Below are 19,775 nucleotides of genomic sequence, written 5' to 3'. Positions count from 1 at the left end.
TATCGTCCAGTCTCATCCATCGGCGGCACAAATCAACCAATCTACCACACCAGTCAGGCAGCACCCAAAAAGGAAGCCCACTGGACGTCCTTCTATATGATGACCACATCTCAAAAATGTTATCGTCCATAAAACCCAATAACCATTTCAATGCCCCGCACCCCTCCAATTGTCTATCTGCAACCTACCAATTTATCCTACTATCTGGACTACAATAATCAACGCTTACCTAAAGCAAGGTTCCATGAGAGATTCTCTAAATACTGGTCAAGTCATACCCATTTAAAAAATAAACAAAAAAACACACACATTGAAGCCTGCTGAGCCGGACAATTTACAACCCATATCTAATATTCCCCTACTAGCGAAAGTGCTCGAGAAACGTGTGCAACAACAACTTAGCCAACACATTTCTAAATTCAACCTGCTAGATGATTACCAATCTGGTTTCAGGCCAGACCTGAATACTGAAATGAATATGCTACTTACCAGTATGCATCTGTTCTTGGCATGTAGGGCTGCTAACATTCATATCTATTGCATAGATCGCCGCCTAGTGTTGGGTCCGGATGATTGCACATTGTTGTCCTGGAAGAGTCTTCGAAGTATCACGAGATAGGTGGCTCCTCCCCTGGACTACAGTGCGCATGGGCACCGACTCCATCCCCAGATTGTTTTTAGCCATTGCGGCAAAGATGGAGTATGACAGTGTTAAGATGTCCATGCTAAGGATTGAATGCAAGAAGCAATCTGCAGCTGCTACAGGCGCCGGGGAGGAGGGTGGGCGATATGAATGTTAGCAGCCCTACATGCCAAGAACAGATGCATACTGGTAAGTAGCATATTCAGTTCGAGGCATGTGGGCTGCTAAATTCATATCTATTGCATAGAATATATACCAGTCCCTCCATTAACGGCGGCCGCCCGTGCCAGCTGCAGAAGTCTGAAATAGAGTCTTGAGAACAGCTTGTCCTACAGCTGCCTGCTGTTTGGAATGCACGTCTACGCAGTAATGTTTGGTAAACGTGTGTGGTGTGGACCACGTGGCTGCTCTGCAAATGTCTTCTAAAGGAATGTTTCCCAGGAATGCCATGGAGGCTCCTAACTTGCGTGTGGAGTGTGCTCTGGGTGGGATCGATAAAGTGCGTTTAGCTTTCTGATAGCAAATCTGAATACATTTAACGATCCACCTGGCTATTCCCGCTTTGGAAATGGGGTTGCCCTTGTGCTGAGCGGAAAAGGCAACGAATAGTTGTTGTGTTTTTCTAAATGGTTGTGTTCTGTCAATATAGTACATCAACGCCCTTTTAACGTCCAAGGTATGGAGCATTCTTTCCGCTACTGTCTCTGGATTTGGAAAGAATGCGGGCAGTTCAATTGACTGATTGACGTGAAATTGTGACACCACCTTTGGGAGGAACTTGGGGTTAGTGCGGAGCACCACCCTGTTGGAATGAACCTGAATAAATGGCTCTTGTATCGTGAGCGCCTGTAGCTCACTAACACGTCTGAGAGACGTGATGGCAATGAGGAAAGCCACTTTCCATGTCAGGAATTGAATCTCACATGAATGTAGAGGCTCAAAGGGTGGACCCATCAACCGAGTGAGGACCACGTTGAGATTCCAAACTGGAGCGGGTGGGGTTCTGGGAGGAATGACCCGCTTCAGCCCTTCGAGAAAAGCTTTAATGGCAGGCACCCTGAAAACAGAGAGGTGCTGCCTGTTCTGAAGATAAGCTGCTATGGCTGACAAGTGTATTCGAATGGAAGCGTACGCTAGATTGCATTTGTAAAGATGTAACAAGTAGCAAATGATGTTTGGAATGGATGCATCTAGCGGATTTATGTCATGCTCTGTACAGTAGATGACAAAACGCTTCCATTTCGCTGCATAGCAAGCTCGGGTAGTGGGTTTTCTTGCCTCTCTGATGATGTCCATACATTCAGGAGGCAGATTAAGGTAGCCAAACTCTAGGACTTCAGGAGCCAGATCGCCAGATTGAGCTGTTGCGGGTCTGGATGCTGAATGTCGCCATGGTTCTGCGTCAAGAGCCTGGGTGTGAGGTGCAGCCTTTGATGCGGTACCACGGAGAGTTCTAGAAACGTGGTGTACCATGGTTGGCGTGCCCACGTTGGAGCAACCAGGATGAGCGTCATCGAGTGTTGCTTTAGCTTTCTTGCCACCAGCGGAATGAGAGGTGCTGGGGGAAAAGCGTACGCAAATCTGCCTGACCAGTTCATCCATATCGCATTGCCTTGCGACTGTGGGTGAGGGAACCTGGCGGCAAAGCTTTGGCATTTTGCGTTTTCCCTTGTGGCAAACAGGTCTATCTCCGGATGACCCCACTGCTGGAAGTACGGGCGGAGTACAGATGGATGTATCTCCCACTCGTGCATTTGATGGCTGTACCTGCTGAGCAGATCCGCCATCTGGTTGTCCTTGCCCGGAAGGTGTTCCGCCATGAGGAAGATGTTCCTCTGAATGGCCCACTTCCACATGCTCTGAGCCAGATGAGACAGCTGTGGAGAGTGCGTACCCCCCTGCTTCTGGATGTAGTACATGGCCGTCATGTTGTCCGTCCGGATCAGCACGACCGTGTTGCACAAATGTACTTTGAAGGACTTCAACGCCATAAAGATCGCCATCAACTCCAGGCAGTTGATGTGCCTCTTCCTTTGCTGTGTCGTCCATAGTCCCTGCACCGTGTAGTGGAGCACATGAGCCCCCCAACCCTGGAGAGAGGCGTCCGTCGTGAGGATGATCTGTGGTACAGGCTCTTGGAACGGTCGGCCCTTGCAAAGGTTGTGTGGAGTCCACCAATGCAGAGAGTTGTATGCCCGACCGGTTTCCAACACTAGGTCCTTCAACTGTCCATGAGCCTGTGTCCACTGATGTGCTAGACATTCCTGGAGCGGACGCATATGCAGTCTCGCGTGCGGGACTATGAAGATGCAGGAGGCCATCATGCCTATCAACTGCATGAACACCCTCGCTGGGAGTGAGTGTGGGGGTCTGAACCTCTGGATTAGCGACTGGATGTTGTCGATCCTCGCCGGGTTTGGCTGTGCTGTGGCAGCCAGAGTATTGATGGTCGCGCCCAGATACTGCCGCACGTGGGCAGGTTGGAGGTGCGACTTTGGATAGTTTAAGGAGAACCCCAGACTGTGAAGGAGGTGAATAGTGTGGGACATGTCCGCGGCGCACTGTTGTTCCGACTTTGCTTGAACGAGCCAGTCGTCTAGGTAAGGGTAGACATGTATGTTCTGTCTCCTGAGGTGCGCCGCCACGGTCGCCAGACACTTCGTGAACACTCTGGGGGCAGTGGTCACTCCGAAGGGTAGGACCTTGAACTGGTAATGCCTGTTCTGTATGGTAAACCTGAGGTACTTTCTGTGGGATGGGTGGAGTGGTATGTGAAAATAAGCATCCTTGAGGTCCAAGTTTGCGAGGAAGTCTCCCTGGTTCAAAAGTGGAAGAACCTGTTGTAGCGTTAACATGTGAAAATGTTCAGAGAGTATGTATAGATTGAGGGGGCGTAGGTCTAGAATGGGTCTGAGTGAGCCGTCCTTCTTTGGTATTAAGAAGTACAGGGAATAAACCCCTGTGCCTTCCTCCTCCACTGGCACGAGCTCTATTGCTCCTTTTTGCAGCATTACGAGAACCTCCTGCTGCAACAAGTGCAAGTGCTCTGCTGACATAGGACGTTGTCTTGGGGGTATGTTGGGGGGAGTGGACATTAACTCCAAACAATACCCGAACTGGATAAGCTCCCTTACCCACCTGTCTGTGGTGATGTTTTTCCAGACTGGCAGGAACTGTTGGAGTCTGCCCCCGACAGGTGATGGATGGTCGGGGGGCAGCGACAGGGAGTCACTGTTTGTTGGCAGCAGAGGAACGGGAAGTATTGTTGCCTCTGCCTCTGCCCTTGGCGCTGTTTCCTCTGTAACCACCTCTATTCTGTTTGGGGTAAGAGGCCTGGGCGCCTCCTTTATGGAAACTTGTCTGCTGTGCCAAGTGTCCTCTGGCAACACCCCTTGCACTTGAGCGACGAAAAGTGTTGCCCCTGTATTGCTGAGACTGAAGTGCACCCATGGACTTAGCCGTCTCAGTGTCTTTTTTAATCTTCTCAAGGGTGGTGTCAACCTCCGGGCCAAACAGTCTGTCTGGATTGACGGGTTGGTTGAGGATAGTTGTTTGTATCTCGGGCTTGAACCTTGAGATGCGGAGCCAAGCCGGACGCCTCAACATAACACTAGTGTTCACCGCCCTTGCTGCTGTATCTGCAACATCAAGCGCACATTTAATCGCAGCATTAGAAATGAGCTTGCTCTCTTGGATCAACATTTCAGCTCCTTCTTTGAACTCGTCTGGAAGGTGTTGCAAAAGCTGTTCCAAGGTGTCATAATGCGCCCTATCATACCTAGCCAACAGGGCTTGTGTATTGGATATGCGCCATATGTTTGCAGCCTGTGCTGCCACCCTTTTGCCCCCTGCCTCCAGCACTTTTGACTCTTTGTCCGGGGGAGGAGCTTCACCCGTTGTCTGTGAATTTGCCCTCTTGCGGGCATTGGAAACGACCAAAGAGTCCAGAGGCAACTGGCCTCGTATATAAGCAGGGTCCCCAGGTGCCGGCCTGTATTTCTTCTCTATACGTGGGTTGACCACCCGAGCCCTGGTGGGTTCCTTGAAAATGTCATTGGCATGTTTGAGAACCCCTTTAAGCATTGGCAGTGTTTTGACAGTCTTTTCGGATGCAGAGAATGTATCAAACAAAAAGTCAACCTCCACAGGGTCGGCATGCTTCTCCACCTTGTGATTTGCAGCCGCCCGTTCAATTAAGGCATTAAATGCCGCCGAGTCTTCAGTAGGAGAAGTCTTTATTCCATAAAGTTGTGGGTCACTAACCACCTGTTGGTCACCCTGGTCACCAGTGTCTATCCATGAGTCCTGCTGTACATCAGGGTCATTATTGGCAGGGAAGCTATACTCATCATTCTGTTCATTTCCATCCCCATCGGAGTAGGTGGGTGAAGGTGTCGGACTCCTCCTAGGCTGTTGAGGAATGGGTTCCACAAGCTCTGGAGTATCTGGTGCAGGCCTCTTCTTTTTTAGAGGGATTACATAGGAGTCCACTGGCTGGGATGTAATTTTCCTCTTGTAGAGCATTAACTTGCCCGTGTCGGCGTCGATGAAATGCTCCGAATCGTCGTTCTGCGAAAGTTGTCGAGCAGAGCTGCCAGTACGCTGAGTCTGCTGCAGCCCCTCTGAGGCATCAGGCACCGTACGAGGTGCGAAAGCCTTCGGCGGCAGAGTATAGAGGATTGGCGTCGAGGTCTTCTTCAGCGGGACATCCGCCGTTGGTACAGAGGACGTTATCGGTTCCGACGCCTTGTCCCGTATCCTCTTCAGGGAGTCCGCGACCTGCTTAGTAAAAGAAGCGGACGGCTTCGTCGATCCGACCGAGGCCTTCGATCCACCACCAGGTGAGGATCCGAGCGTTGACGACTTCGGTTTGTGCGCGGACGCACCCTGGACAGCAAGGGTCCGGTCCCCTGTCTTAGCCTTAGGCGTGGACGCCGCCGGCTTCGGATCGGCAGGTTTTCCCCTTTGCGTCGTGGTCTCAGAGTTCGGCACGGCAGTCTTGGGCGAAGGTGTATCGACAGTCTTCTTTTTGGACGTCGACTCCACCACCTTACTCGACACATGCTCAACGACTTTCTTGGAGCCGGCCTCCTTGGCCCCTTTGGGTGCCTTGTCGTGTTCGACTGCCTATTCCGGCTTCGAAACCTCCGTAGACGACGGGTTTGAAGCCGTCTCTGCCATCTTCGGTTTCGATGGCGTGTCGGCCATCTTAGAAGAAGTCGAAGCCGATGGTTTTGGTTTCGTTTTCTTCAACGGAGGCTCCGCTGAAATGTCTGTAGCCGGGCCAGAAGGCGGGGCCGAGGACTTAGGTGGAAGGTCTTGGGTAAGGCCGAGTGGCGATCCCGTGACCTGAGCCTTAGTTATGGTACGGACGGGGCATAGCTCTTCCTCTGAGCTATCTTCCACGGCCCCATAAACTTCCTCGTCGTCCCCTACCTCCTCAACGTATTCGTCTAGGTCCAGGCTCTCCACGGCCTCTCCGTAGTCTGCCTCCACCTCCACCGATGAAGGCGATATCTGAAGCTGAAGCTCTTGCTCGTCTACTTCGGGGTCGTTGAAGATGTCCACCGGGGCCGGTGCCGATCGCTGGGCCTCAAGGCGCGCCACGCGCCGAATCTTGAGCGTCTTCTTCGACCTGAACTTCGAACAGGCCATAGTTGGAGTATACACGAGAACCGAACGCCAACAAAACCGACGAGGTTAGAAAGCCTTTTGGCCTTTAGAGAACTGTTTTTTATCGATTCCGACAGGAGACGTCGAAATCACATCCGAACCCAATGGCCGAAAAAAACAATCTGGGGATGGAGTCGATGCCCATGCGCACTGTAGTCCAGGGGAGGAGCCACCTATCTCGTGATACTTCGAAGACTCTTCCAGAACAACAATGTGCAATCATCCGGACCCAACACTAGGCGGCGATCTATGCAATAGATATGAATTTAGCAGCCCACATGCCTCGAACCTACTATTCTCCAAATAGTGGATGATGCCCTTCAAGTCCTAGACCAGGATAAAACGTGTCACGTAATTCTTCTGGACCTTTCATCTGCGTTCGACACAGTTAACCATGAGAAGTTACTTGACCAGCTCAAAAACAGGATTGGTTTTTGTTTGTTTGTTCTAGAATAGTTCAAATCCTTCTACTGAACCGCTCTCAAAGATTCTCAGTTAATCGTAATCTATCCTCTCCCTTCCCGATTACTATCGGAGTCCCACAAGGCTCAACTCTCTCCCAAACTCTTTTTAATCTCTATCTGGAACCTTTAACTGAAATTCTGCGTAATGCCATTATCTCTTTCCATATGTATGCAGATGACACAAAGCTCTACATCAAGGTTTCATCCCCAGAAGAGATCAAAACAATGAACTAGGCTATAAAACTGACTGTGCACTGGCTAGCTAGCAACCAGCTGAATTATTACTAATTTCCCCACCCAAAAGCTCCACTGACATATTGATGGACCAAAATCGAACTCCGCACTGAACTGCACCCCTATCATAGTGGACTCAGCCAAATTACTAGGAAGTACACTGGACAAGAACCTGAACTTGCGAGCCCACATCAACACACTGGCCAAAAACACCAGGTTTCACCCGAGCTACCTTAGAAAGCTAAAACAATTCCTAGGTACGTCGGACCTGTGAGAAGGAATGCGTTCCTTACCTGTAAATGCAGTTATCCAGTATTGGTATCTTTCATAGATTCACATGCCCGAATCATTCCCCGCCGTCGTCAGGATGGGAGTCCCCGGTTCATAAATAAAGTAGTGTCTCATATAGAGTACTAGGCCAAGGGCCTCACATTAGTAACATATCAATGTCCTTTTGTAAAAAGGACCAAACTTCGGAGAAGAGCCAATCAGCTATTGCCACCCTCTGTAACCTTCCTGGAAGGAGCTCTAGTCGCTCACAGTGCTAAGTAGTTGCATTACTGAGAGGACTACAAGAGCTTTACCAGGGCAGGTGGGTGGGTTGCATGTGAATCTATGACAGACACCAATACTGGATAACTGCAGTTACAGGTAAGTAATGCATTCCTTATCCAGTATTAGGGGATCTTTCATAGATTCACATGCCTGAATCAGAGTAGTAAGCAATGATAAGCAGATTTCGGATGGTACAGTATCACAAATTCACCAGATAATACCATATCGATGTGAAACACAGAAAGTACCAAAATGCAATGAAAGAGAATAGTAAGGAACACAATAGAGTAATGTGCGTATAGAAGAAAGGATGGTGGGATGAAGAGGAAGACTCCCCTCTAATGAAATAGATGACGGAGCACTGCTTGTCCCACTGCACCATCCTTCATGAGTTCTGTATCCAAGCAGTAATGCTTGGTAAATGTATGCAGAGTCTTCCATGTTGCCACTCTGCCGATGTCTGTAATGGACACTCCTGCAAAGAGTGCCATGGAGGTACAAATTGCCCTAATGGAATGGGCTCGAACCTTGGAACGCAGTGGTTGCCCCGCTTGCTGGTGACAGAACGTAATAGCTGCAGAGATCCACTGAGAGATACTTTGCTTAGTGAGTGGAAGACCTTTCCTAGGTCGACTGAAAGCCACAAAGAGTTGGTTGGATTTGCGAAATGTCTTTGTCATGTCAAATGTAAAATTTAAGGCAGCGTTTAAGATCTAGAGAATGTAGATTTCTTTCTGCCGCCGTTTGAGGATTTGGAAAAAAGGATCGTAATACTATAGGCTTGTTGAGATGAAAGTCTGACGGGAACTTTGGCACAAATTTAGGATTTGTTCGTAGTAGAACCCTGTCGTGTTTGAACTGAAGGAAAGGGTCTTGAATTGAAAATGCATGAAGCTCACTTACTCGCCTTGCCGAGGTAAGGGCTAGAAGGAGCGCAGTTTTGCAGGAGAGATACTTAAGATCAGCTCTGTGTATCGGCTCAAAAGGGTGTTTCATAGGCTGAGCAAGAACTGTGTTGAGTTGCCAAGTGGGAGGTAAAGACTTTACAGGAGGGAAGGTCTTGAATAGGCCTTTGAGAAACTGTTTAAATCAACCTATTAGACCAAAGAGAAGGGCCTGAAGAGGATCTTCTGAAACGGGATATTGCTGTCAGGTGAACCTTAATAGAAGCGTGAGCAAGACCTGAATTCGCCAGATGGAGAAGGTAAGGCAATATTTGTTCCGGAGAAGATGAGAGGGTGTATCTTCTTTGGCTTGCACCAGATGCAGAACCTCTTCCATTTTAAGGAATATGTTTTGTTAGTACTGTCGGCCCTGCAGTTCGGAGGAATGTCTAGGCCATGGAATTCTCTGAACTCAGGAGCCAAGCCGATAATTTGAGTGATGCTGGATCCGGATGTTGGACTTGTTGCTGGCTCATTGTGAGAAGGGAGGGAAACTGTTTCAACGGGATCGACGGTTCCAGGGAGAGAAGATGAAGCTCTGTGAACCAGTGTTGGCACGGCCACGCTGGAGCTATCAAGATGAGCGTGCAAGGTTCCGCTTTCAATTTCCTGAGGACCCTGGGAATCAGGGGAAATGGTGGAAAAGCGTATGCAAAGACGTTGAACCATGCAATCAAAAAGGCATTCCCTAGAGATCCATTTTGGGGACGCCACCTTGCGAAGTGTTGGCATTTGGCGTTCTGCTTGGTAGCGAATACGTACAGGTGAGGGGTGACCCATTGAGAGAAAATGCGGTTGGGAGTCCCTTGATTCAATTCCCATTTGTGGCACATTGTTTGTTGTCTGCTTAGTGAGTGGGAGAGAACGTGGTCTGTTCCTGGGACATATTCTGCCAGAAGGGAAATGTGATGAAGCAATCAGTTCCAGATTTTTTGTGATTCGTGAGAGAGTGTCAGAGAACAAATACATCCCTGCTTGTTTAGATAGTGTATTGTCGTGGTATTGTCCGTCCACACAAGCACTAGAGAATTCTTAACCCTGGTAAGGAATGCCAGAAGAGCCAGATAAAGCTCCTCGAGCTGCGAGCTGTCTATGTGAAGCTTCCGTTCGGAAAGGGACCACTTTCCCCTGATCTGCAGTTCTTGGAGGAAAGCTTCCTAAACTTCCAGGGACGCATCTGTTGTGATAGTATGTGGAGAAGCTGGAAGCAAGAAAGGCAAGCCTTGAGAAAGGTTCTGTGGGCGAGTCCACCACTGTAGAGCTTTGACCATTTGAGGGGTCACCCGGATGACATCATCAAACGACTCCTTGCATTGTACCTATTGAGCCAATAGCGCTACTTGAAGAGGGCGCATGTGGAGGCGACAATGCAGAACCAGTAGAATGCAGGAAGACCTCATTCAGAGAAGGGATTTGAAAAGGCGCACTGTGAGAGACTTTTTGGATCTTATATGATTTGCCAAGTAAAAAAGTCAGTTTCGTCGCTCTTGCGACGGAAAAGCTTTTCTGGGTCGTGTCGAGAGTAGCACCCAGGAAATGTATATGCTGGGAAGGCTGGAGGACGGACTTGTCCTGATTAAGAGCGAGTCCCAAGCGATTGAAAAGCTGTAGACCGGCGTCTGAGGACCTGTTCGCCCCTTCTAGAGAGGGTGCTTTGACGAGCCAGTCGTCCAGATATGGAAAGAACTGATGGTGTTGTTGTCTGAGATATGCGGCCACCGGAGAAAGGCACTTCGTAAGAATGTGTGGCGCCGATTTGAGTCCGAAAGGCAGGACACGAAATTGGTAATGCCTGCCCGCCACTGCGAACCTCAAACTTTTGGTGATTCCGGTGGATAGGGATGTGAAAATAGGCCTCTTGAAGATCTAAAAGACCCCATGTAGTTGTTTGCGTTAAGAAGTTGCAGCACTTCATGGATGGTAACCATGCAAAACGACTGCTTCTTTAAGAATTTGTTGAGACTTCTCATGTCTAGGATTGGCCTCCATTTCCTCTCTTTTTTTCGCACTAGGAAAAAACAGGAGTAAAACCCCTTCCCCCATGGACGAAGAGGAACCCTTTCTATAGCTCCCTTCTGGAGCATAAGTGAAAGCTCCAGGAGTAGAAGACGCTGGTTTTTGTGAAGCATAGGTCGGGGAGGAATTTGAATGAACTCTAGCGAGTGTCCAAATTGAACCAGTTGAAGAACTCAATGGTCTGTTATCCGTTTCCAATTGTGTAGGAAATGGGAAATTCTTCCTCCAACTCTGGAGGGTGGAAAGGAAGTGGAGACCGGTAGTAGTGAAGAGTCATTGTCGCCGAGCGGCGCCTTTCTGTCAACCTCCTTTTCCTCGAAAGGAGGACTTCGTGTAAGATGATTGTTGTTGTTGACGCTGATGGTACTTTGACCGATATTGCTGTTTCGAAGAGTAGGAAGATCGGTAGTGCCGGTAGTCTCCTCTAGGAGAAGACTGTGCCCTTCTTCTTGATCCACAAAAAGGAGGGTTTTTGAATTTAAGGGTACCCAAAGCCCTAGGCGTATCGGTATCCTTTTTTTAAGCCCTGAAGAACTTCATCGATATGTGTGCCGAAAAGAAGCTGACCGTCGTAGGGCATGTCCAGAACTTTTGCTTGTACTTCCGGTCGGAAAGACGTCTCCTTTAGCCAACCTTGGTGCTGTAGTACCGCAGCGCCGGCCAGTTGGCGAAATCCAGTCGAAGCGATATCCATAGCACAATCGATGATTTCGGACGCCGAACGTTCACCCTCCAGCAAGATGATCTTTGCTTCTTCATTCGAATCGTCCGGCAAGGCCCCAAGATATGAAGCAATGTCTGCCCACATCTGTCTGTTATAGCGTCCTAACAGTGCCAAGGTGTTGTATGCCCGCACTGTTAATGCTGACATGGACGAGAAACGTTTTCCAATATTATCAAGCCGTCTACCTCACTTGTCTGGAGGAGCAGCCGGCGGAGCGGAAGGGTTTTTAGATTTCCGCTGAGCGGCTTGCGTGATGACGGAGTCAGGTTTGGGGTGTCCGGTCAGGCAGGCTGGAGCGGAGTCTGGAGCCCTGCATTTCTTGTCTGGCTGAGGTATCACCGGGGGTATCGAAGAATGGTTGTGCATAATCTTTACACCCTGATCCCATATATAGTCAATAATAGGTATAGATCTGACAGATTTTTTGAAAGGTTCCTTAAAGTCATAGAGGAAGCAATCCTGCTGTTGTGAAGGCATACGCTGTGCCGCTCTTTCCAGGATGTTCTGGAAACCCCCGAGATCCTCAGGAGGAGAGTCAGCTCGAGGAGGAACCAGGGATGCTGGACAGGGGATTACATAATCATCCCACTCATCATGTGTCTATTGGGAATCGTGGAGTTCCCCTTCCTCATGTGGATCCTCCTCCTCATCATCATCCGTGGATGGCGGAGGCAGTGATGTGGTAGGCCCAGGTTGTAAAATCAGGGATGAAGGCCGTGGCCTTGGTGGCGAAGAGACTACTGGAGGAGGAGGAGACGTAGCCGAAGTTGGAAATCTCTGCTTATGGTCAGTAATTAGATATTGGAGATCGGAAACCAGGCATGCAGGTAGACAAACCATGGGAGGTGGAGGTGGATGGCACTCTTCAGGGTAATTCACCTGGTCCTCCGGTTCTTGGTCATCATAGTCCGAGCTGTCGTGGTACTTGACGTGAAGTTCAGATGGGCTTGTCGCAGTTCTGAACATACTGCCATCGTCAGAATCTTCCTCCTCCAAGAGGTGAGTTGGAGGTAATGGTTGGACACTACTAAGAGAAGTCAGGGCCGGTGTCATCGTGTGTTTTGTAATCTTGAGGTGGACATTCGCACTGTGTAGTTTGGGTTCTGTTGTCGTCAACCAGTCCGTCGACATAGTAGTCGTCGACGGTGAAGCGTCGACGGGCACCATGGTAGTTAACATCGACGGAACTCCCGTCAACAGAGCCGCCGTCGACGGTGTGGTCGTCGATGGGGTCCTCGTCGACGTCGACGGAACAGTCTCCGTCGACGTAGGCGTAGATACGCTAGTCGGCGATCGTAGCGCCGACGCTGGTTTTGACGTCGACCAACTTACCAGCTGTCAGCAATGAAGTAGTCGGCGTGGACAAAGTTGAAGACGCGGGTTACAGTCAAAGATGTAGACGGAGATTTTATCGTCGTTGAAGCCACCACCAGTCGTCGACAAGGTGGAAACAGGTTTCTTAAAGGTATGAAGAACCTCCTGAGGAGAAACCTTTGGCGGTATAGCCTTAGGATATGTCTCTGAAGACTTTTGTGTGTCTTCTTTTGAGGTGGCTGCAATGAAGGTCCTGGAGAGGCCACTCTGCGTCTTTTCGGAGAGGAAAGTGAAGACTTGGAGGAGCTCTCACTCTCCTCAGAAGACATGGCCTGGTCCTGATCTTTAAGCCTCTGCAGCCAAATTAAGAGGCGTCCCTCCCTGTCTTTGAGGGTTTTTGAAGAAAAGGTACAACATACCTTACAGTCCTTTGAGGAGACATCCGGGTAAAGGCAGTAGAGACAGTCCTTGTGTTGGTCATCAACATGAAGTCTCTTTTTACCACAGGAAGCACAGGGCCTAAAAAGGCCTTTTTTAGAACTATCTGCCATGAAGAACTTGAGAACTTCACACAGAAGAAGGTATTTTGAAGAAAAAGCACTGGAAATCCAGAAAACAAGGAAAGCTGAGCAGAGCTCAGTGGAGACTTCCTTAGCACGACGTGCGGTTGAAAATCTGAGGGACTAGAGCTCCTTCCAGGAAGGTTCCAGAGGGTGGTGATAGCGGATTAGCTCTTCTCCGAAGTTTGGTCCTTTTTACAAAAAGACATGGATATGTTACTAATGTGAGGCCCTTGGCCCATTACTCTATATGTCTAATGAGACATTTTATTTATGTACAGGGGACTCCCATCCCAACGACAGGAAGGATTCCGGTGTGTGAATCTATGAAAGATACCCTAATACTGGATAAAGTGCCCTCTTTCTTGCATGGTATGCCCCCACTTTTTGCTTAATTGCTTATGTGCTTTGACTGAGTGTGCGCTGGGCTCCTGCCAATCAGGTACCCAGGGCCTGTGTTCCTTCCCTAAAACTGCATTATTGTCTAAACCCAATTGGCATCTCTGGCCACATGGCAGCCCCTGGTAAATGGTACCCTGCAGCCTCAACACCATGGACCCCGCCAACCGTGACCAGCAGAGGGTAAGATTTTCCCGACGCCTAAAGACACCCCTGCACCCGGCGCCCCACGGCCCCCTGTGCCCAACTCATGGGTGTCTATCCAACCTACAGCTTCCCAACTTACCCCTCGAAGTGGTGGTTGCACCTGAAGAATCTCTGTCCCCGAGCCTGCAGCCTTTGTTCGTCTCGTAGCTTTCTAATTGAAATCCATTGGGCGCCGACGGCCCAAAAGCACCCTGCACCTAGCCGCCACGGTGCCACTGGGAGTGCACCTACTGTTCTGTTAGACTTCCCCACTTGCCCTGAGTAAGTGACCAGCAGCTTCGCTCCCACAGCCGTGTGGCTTGCCTGCTAGCAGCCACCAGCCAAAGGCCCCCTACCCGCCAAAGGCTAACATTGGGCCTACTCTCTCTCTGCACCCGGCTGCCCCTGTGCCGCTGAGGGTGTACCTACAGTACCAACCCGAACCTGTGAGACCAGAGTCTTACCCAGAACCTTAACTCTGCCAGTCGAGTATTTACCAGACAGCCGATAATCTACATTTTCTTCATAGGGTAACATAGAAGAATTCCCAAATGAAAACTAGTCAAAGTGTTTGAGTTTTGAAACTTTGAAATATTCACAAACAAATCGCCCGATCAACGAAAACGAAACTACTAGTCTGTAATCAGGAGAGATCCCAGTGCTGGATTTAGGTACCCAGCTCGGACCAGAAAATGTGATTATAACTGATTTTCCGATAACCTGATTTTACGCCATAGGAACATACAAATATTCCTTAAAAATCGCCTGTTTAACAATAACAAATTCCTTCAACTGTTTTCAGGAGACGCATCCGGGATGAATTCAGGATCCAGCCCAGAGTAAGAAAAACGTTCGTAAAATAAAATATATTGCAGTTTACTTAAAAATGCCATTGAGCTCAATGTTATAATTGTGTTAAGTTTGTGTTGCCTATTGCAACCCCTGTATCATATTGCATTCAAAGTCTATTGCTCATTGAAAGTATTCAACTGTGGCAATTCATTTTGAGAAAGTATTTTTATCCCAACCTGTGGTTCTAAAATAAAACTACATATTTTATATACAAAACAATTGGCCTAGAGTTCAGTTCTTGAGGGTGAGAGACCATCTGCTGACTGAGTGTGTACATCAAATGCTTTACACTGTCCTCGGATACTGCCTTACTGCTCGACCAAGCTACCACTTTAGAGAGTAAGGTTCTATTTAACTTTAACCACTGCCAAACCTCTGAGGACTGCTGGACTCTGTACACACTGTACCTTACTTTGGTGCAGTATATACAGAGCCACTTTCTTACAGGACCTTAAAATGGCAGTACAGGCATTAGTTATCTCTCGGACCGAATACGGATGCGCAACCCTCTCGTGTCTGCCCAAGATCTCAACAGCTTCTCTAAAAGCCTGTCTCAACGCAGCAGCAAGACTCTTAAAAGGCTCCACAAATGAAGACCACAACTCACCGCACCTGAAGGCCTTGAATTGGCTTCCTTACGAAGCAGGAATCCAACTCAAACTGGCCTGTTTCACACACAAAGTGCTATACACTAAGTCACCTTCGTATCTTGCTCATAAAATGGAGGTATCCGGAGGAGACCGTTGTCCCAACCACACTTGCACCACTGGTGAATTGAGAATAATTTATTGTGCATATCAAATTACAATGCACATTTTATTGTGTGCACATTGTATGAGCACACTTTCAGGCACCACTGATTATACTGTAAACTTGTAAATCTCAGGGTATATACAATAGATTTTGAAAACTGTGCTTTGGAAGTAGTTGCTGTAACACATAGCGCACCTTTGGTGCTGAATTGCCCATTCCTGAAAAAAAAAAAAAAAAATGAATTTACCAATGTCCAAGGCTTTCGCTTTATTTACCATTTAAAAATCCCTAAAGAGTGATTTCGAGGTAACAGGAAACAGAAGAATTCAACTTCGTTTGTGAGAATTGACAAAGCAGAAATAGGGAAATCTTGCCTTTTTTAAATGACGGAGAAAAAAGTTGAAAAATTGTAGGAAGACTGCATGCATTATGCTGGTAGACCTTTTAAAAACTAGTGCAGGAGACTGTTATGGTAGGCTGTAAAAGCAAAGTTGTGAACATTTAAATAAAGGCACACTCACTGTACCATGAGATGCTCAACCTCTTATATATCAAAAGGAGGGAGAGTTCTCAGGGCTTAACAGGTCCAACGTACATGCCCCAAACAGTCTGTTAACAAAAGTTGTTCCTATAATGGGTCATCGAACAGAAGGTGAGAAAAGAGCTATGTACAAAGTCCCCTATGAATACAGGTGATTCTGCTGATGTTACACTGCAGGGAAATTGTTTCCTTTGGAACTGGGGCCCTCACACACCCAGCCAGCAGGTGTCATGCTTCATCATTGGGCCTGCTCCTCGTCGGCTCGGCGCTGCAATACCAGACGGGCGCCGAATGAGGGGCTCTTTGGCGGAGATCTTTTGTTCCATGCCTTATGGTGTCGTGGGGATGATGCACCTATAAGGTGTAGATGTGATGTGCTTGTGAGTGCAGTGGTTAAAACAGGTTAGGAAGTCCAGTGCGAGAATTTTATCCGGGTTGGGCTCTCTACCTGATTAAAAATTGGAGAGTGTATGGCAGCTATATGATCACAGTGGATCAAAAATGTTTCCATTCTACTCTTCCTTTCAGGGTCAACATGTTTCATGCCTAATTGTCAGGGGACCCATGGCAGTTCTTCAGGACCATGGTGGAAACTATCTACACACTGTGATCAGGTGGAAACACCTACCTATCACATGAAGAGACCGCTGGAAGAATTATTACCCACAGGTATAAAGGACAATCTAGTCTTTAAATGAGTTATGCCTCAGCAGTTACCGGCTGATCAAGGACAGACGTGGTGGAGTGTCCTTGTTTGCAGTGGTATCCATATTGTGGACCTACCCTCACATCGCCGGAACCAATGAATTAAACCCAAGAGATTATTTTACTGTTTAGAGTGTGACGAATGATTAAGAACTCACCATTTTTTGTATGCATACTCCAGGTAGGAAGCCACAAACCGAGTCTCAAATTCTGAGGCATATTTCGTATCGTAGATGCCAGCAGGAAACATCTCTGAAAGGTCCGCAGTGAAACTGCCAAGGTTCTCAGGCAGGTGGGCATAAAAGCACTGGTACAGGAATGCCAAGTCAATCAACCCATTGTGGAGGATCAGGGGCTTCTTCGCTTTCAGAATTTCCAGAAAGAGGTTGCGCACACTCTGACCTTGCCACTCGTTGCCCTGTTCATGAAAGGATAAATGAATATAATGCAAAAACAAAGTCGCAATAATACAAAGCTAGCATAATGAGCGATGTTAACTGGGATTAAGAGTAGAGAGGATGTGGTGCAGACAGGGCACATTCTGCTTCTTTTATCACTGGTGCTCTACCCTACTGTATGGTTGTGTGCAGGCTATTCTCAGATGTGTGCATGGGAAGCAAGAAAGAAGGGTGTGGGCGCTGCTGTTTATAGTTGCGATAACCTACAAACAGCAGGCACTTCTGGGTCAGGCAGGGGATGGGAAGGATTGTAAGGGAAATTATAGGCTTTGAATTAGAAATGCGAAGTTGCTACATAATCTATGTAAGAGGGGGAGAACCGGAAAAATCAGTGGCAGCAGACACCCTGCAATACTGCATGTTGTAATCCACAATTTGCAACAGACATTGCTTGTTGCACTGAAATTATTTATGTCCCATTTGTAGAGAAGACAGAAAGAGTCTTGAGGTAAATTAATGTGCATGGCACAGGTTATTGGCAGTGTAAGTTCAGCAAATGTTCTTCTTTGGTAACTGGACCCCTTCACTCAAAGTGTCATCTTACGGTTACCCTACTATTAAATCATTCCCTGTAGGCACAACTTGTGATGAGGGTGTAAAAGCCTGGACGTCAAAGTCAGGAGTGGGTTTTTCAGGGGCAGGTGTGGTAGAAGGGATGGTGAATACAAAACAGAGGATGAGTGAATGTCAGAGGAGATGTGGACAGTCAGAAGCCACCTTTATTCTATCCTTGCAGTTATAGAATATGGCATGGTGTTGCGTCCCATTACATCAGGTTTTGCATGGAGTTTTTTTCTCCAATAAATGTTTGCGAAGGGAGACACTTAGATAAACCTAACCACACTGTGCTGTTACCAATGTAATAAAGTTATTATCTGCAAGTACTGTGAGCTGTGCCAAGGGCTTTCAAGCCATCAAGGAGACTGAATGGAGCTCTTTGGAAGATGAATGCAGGGGAGGAGTGGGAAGAGCATTAGGGTGGCATCTTGCTCTCACCTTATCATTACCCTTGTGGTATGCTATCCCTTGAGAGTACTGCTTATTGAAGTCAAAGCCGTGCTGCACCAGGAACTGCACAGATTGAGGCTCGATGGTGTAGTCTTCCATGCACAACAAGGTCAGGTTGTAGATCTGAGACAGGTACACATTGTCACCCTGGGAGAACACATGGGAAGAGAAGTGCAAAGCAGCCTTGTTACACATGATTTAAAACATTATCCTGCCTTGTGAGAATGGCGAGGTTTCCCGGCCCAAGATTACTACACAAAACATTACCTGCATTTAGGCTAGCCAGTCAGTCCATACAGCATAAATCACTAAGAAAACAGCAAACGTGGACAATAAAGAGTCTAAATAATTTCAACAGAATCATCTCTTTAAGCAGGCTAGTTTCCTTGTAAAACACACACGGATGGGTTTGCAGACAAGAGTCCCCTTGCTCACTTTGCCACTGGATTCAAGGTAGCCTGGCTGATGAGCGGTGTTACACATATGGTTGGGTCTTAACTGAGGTGGCGAAATGAGCTAAAGAACAATGATTGGTTCAACCCAGATCTGTGACTGGGAGTGAGTGTTTGGAAAGTTTCAGTGCTCCATCCATAATCTCCTTGAGTTTGCAGAAGCACTTATTTTATAAACTAACTTTCGAGTAACAACAAAAGCCACTACTCTGTCCACCAACCGGAATCCACAACAAGCAAGGTAATGTTCTATTGTGCTCTGGGCACATGTAAAGTTTTTAAGCTCTATGCATCTACCAGGCTGAAAATAACTTCAAGTTCAGAACATTTGTTCCAACCAAGTTTTTTCAACTGCAGAGCAATTCTTGCAGCCTCAATTATTTGGCTCCGAGGCCAACAGAGTATCATGAGCTGTAATTTACAATTCAAACAACTGGGAAAGGTTGTCCTGTAATGAGCAATGCTAATCACCCCTGCAATGAGCAAGTAAGTGCTCTGCTGCCTTTTGGCTTGGTTCTGGTTACAGCAATACCACATACATTAATTAAGTAGTCAGTTATTCCACGCCTCTGATCTCTTCAGTAAAAAAAAAAAAAAAGAAGAATTTTGTAGACTGACACAGTTTTGGACCTTTCAGAATAAATTCCCCACTCCGGAGATTGGCTGCTGGCAGTTATCTGTTGCCCATTGTTGATTGCATACAACAGCACATAAACTAATGTATGAGACAACATGGGCAGCATCAAGTCATTGTAATGAACCCGGCATCAGCTTTTTTATAGCTATTTTCATTGGAGGGAGAAGATTCTGAACTAAAAAAAAGTACATCAAATTTGGTAGGCTTTCTGGGACGGAGTGATGCAGCAAATGTGCACATTTGGGGAGATGGGGAGGGCCATCATGTCCAGTGCAGGGAGTAATGAAGCAGTAGGCGGGGATACAGGAAGGGAGGATTAGTCAATTTCACACATAGGAATGGCACTGGTGCTCCCATCTCTGGGACTTGGTAGAACTCCTGAACGCTTGGTAAAGGAATGAATTCCCCATTACTATCCTCAGAGTAAGGGGATATACATTTGAGTAGATTTTTTAGGGTTTATATATGAGGACTTGGGATAGCAAATGAAATAAAGCCCTATACTTTATAAAACTGCTTCATTAAGTGCAAGACTCCTTTGCTTCCTGTTACGTTTGCACTGCACTTAAAACTAATATAAAATGGGTGGCTCCTGCTGTTGCGTACCAATATCAGTATGTTAAAGTTGATGGTGTTGGCAGTTTTGTGAATTGAAAT

General features: G+C 47.5%; 1 protein-coding gene across 5 annotated transcripts in view; it reads right to left on the bottom strand.

Moving 5' to 3' along the window:
• The window catches only part of TOE1 (target of EGR1, exonuclease), a 103,784-nt gene that overhangs the window by 38,411 nt on the left and 45,598 nt on the right, over positions 1-19,775 (bottom strand). For all 5 annotated transcript variants that reach the window (XM_078671779.1, XM_078671780.1, XM_078671783.1 and 2 more), the window contains 2 exons: positions 18,018-18,176; positions 16,722-16,981 (listed from right to left, as the gene is read on the bottom strand). In XM_078671779.1, coding sequence (XP_078527905.1) covers positions 16,722-16,981; positions 18,018-18,176 — 419 coding nt within the window. The remainder of the gene's footprint in view (positions 1-16,721; positions 16,982-18,017; positions 18,177-19,775) is intronic.

The sequence above is a fragment of the Lissotriton helveticus genome, chromosome 1_2 (assembly GCF_964261635.1).
Source record: "Lissotriton helveticus chromosome 1_2, aLisHel1.1, whole genome shotgun sequence".
Taxonomy (NCBI): domain Eukaryota; kingdom Metazoa; phylum Chordata; class Amphibia; order Caudata; family Salamandridae; genus Lissotriton; species Lissotriton helveticus.
This window is presented reverse-complemented; position numbering and strand designations above follow the sequence as displayed.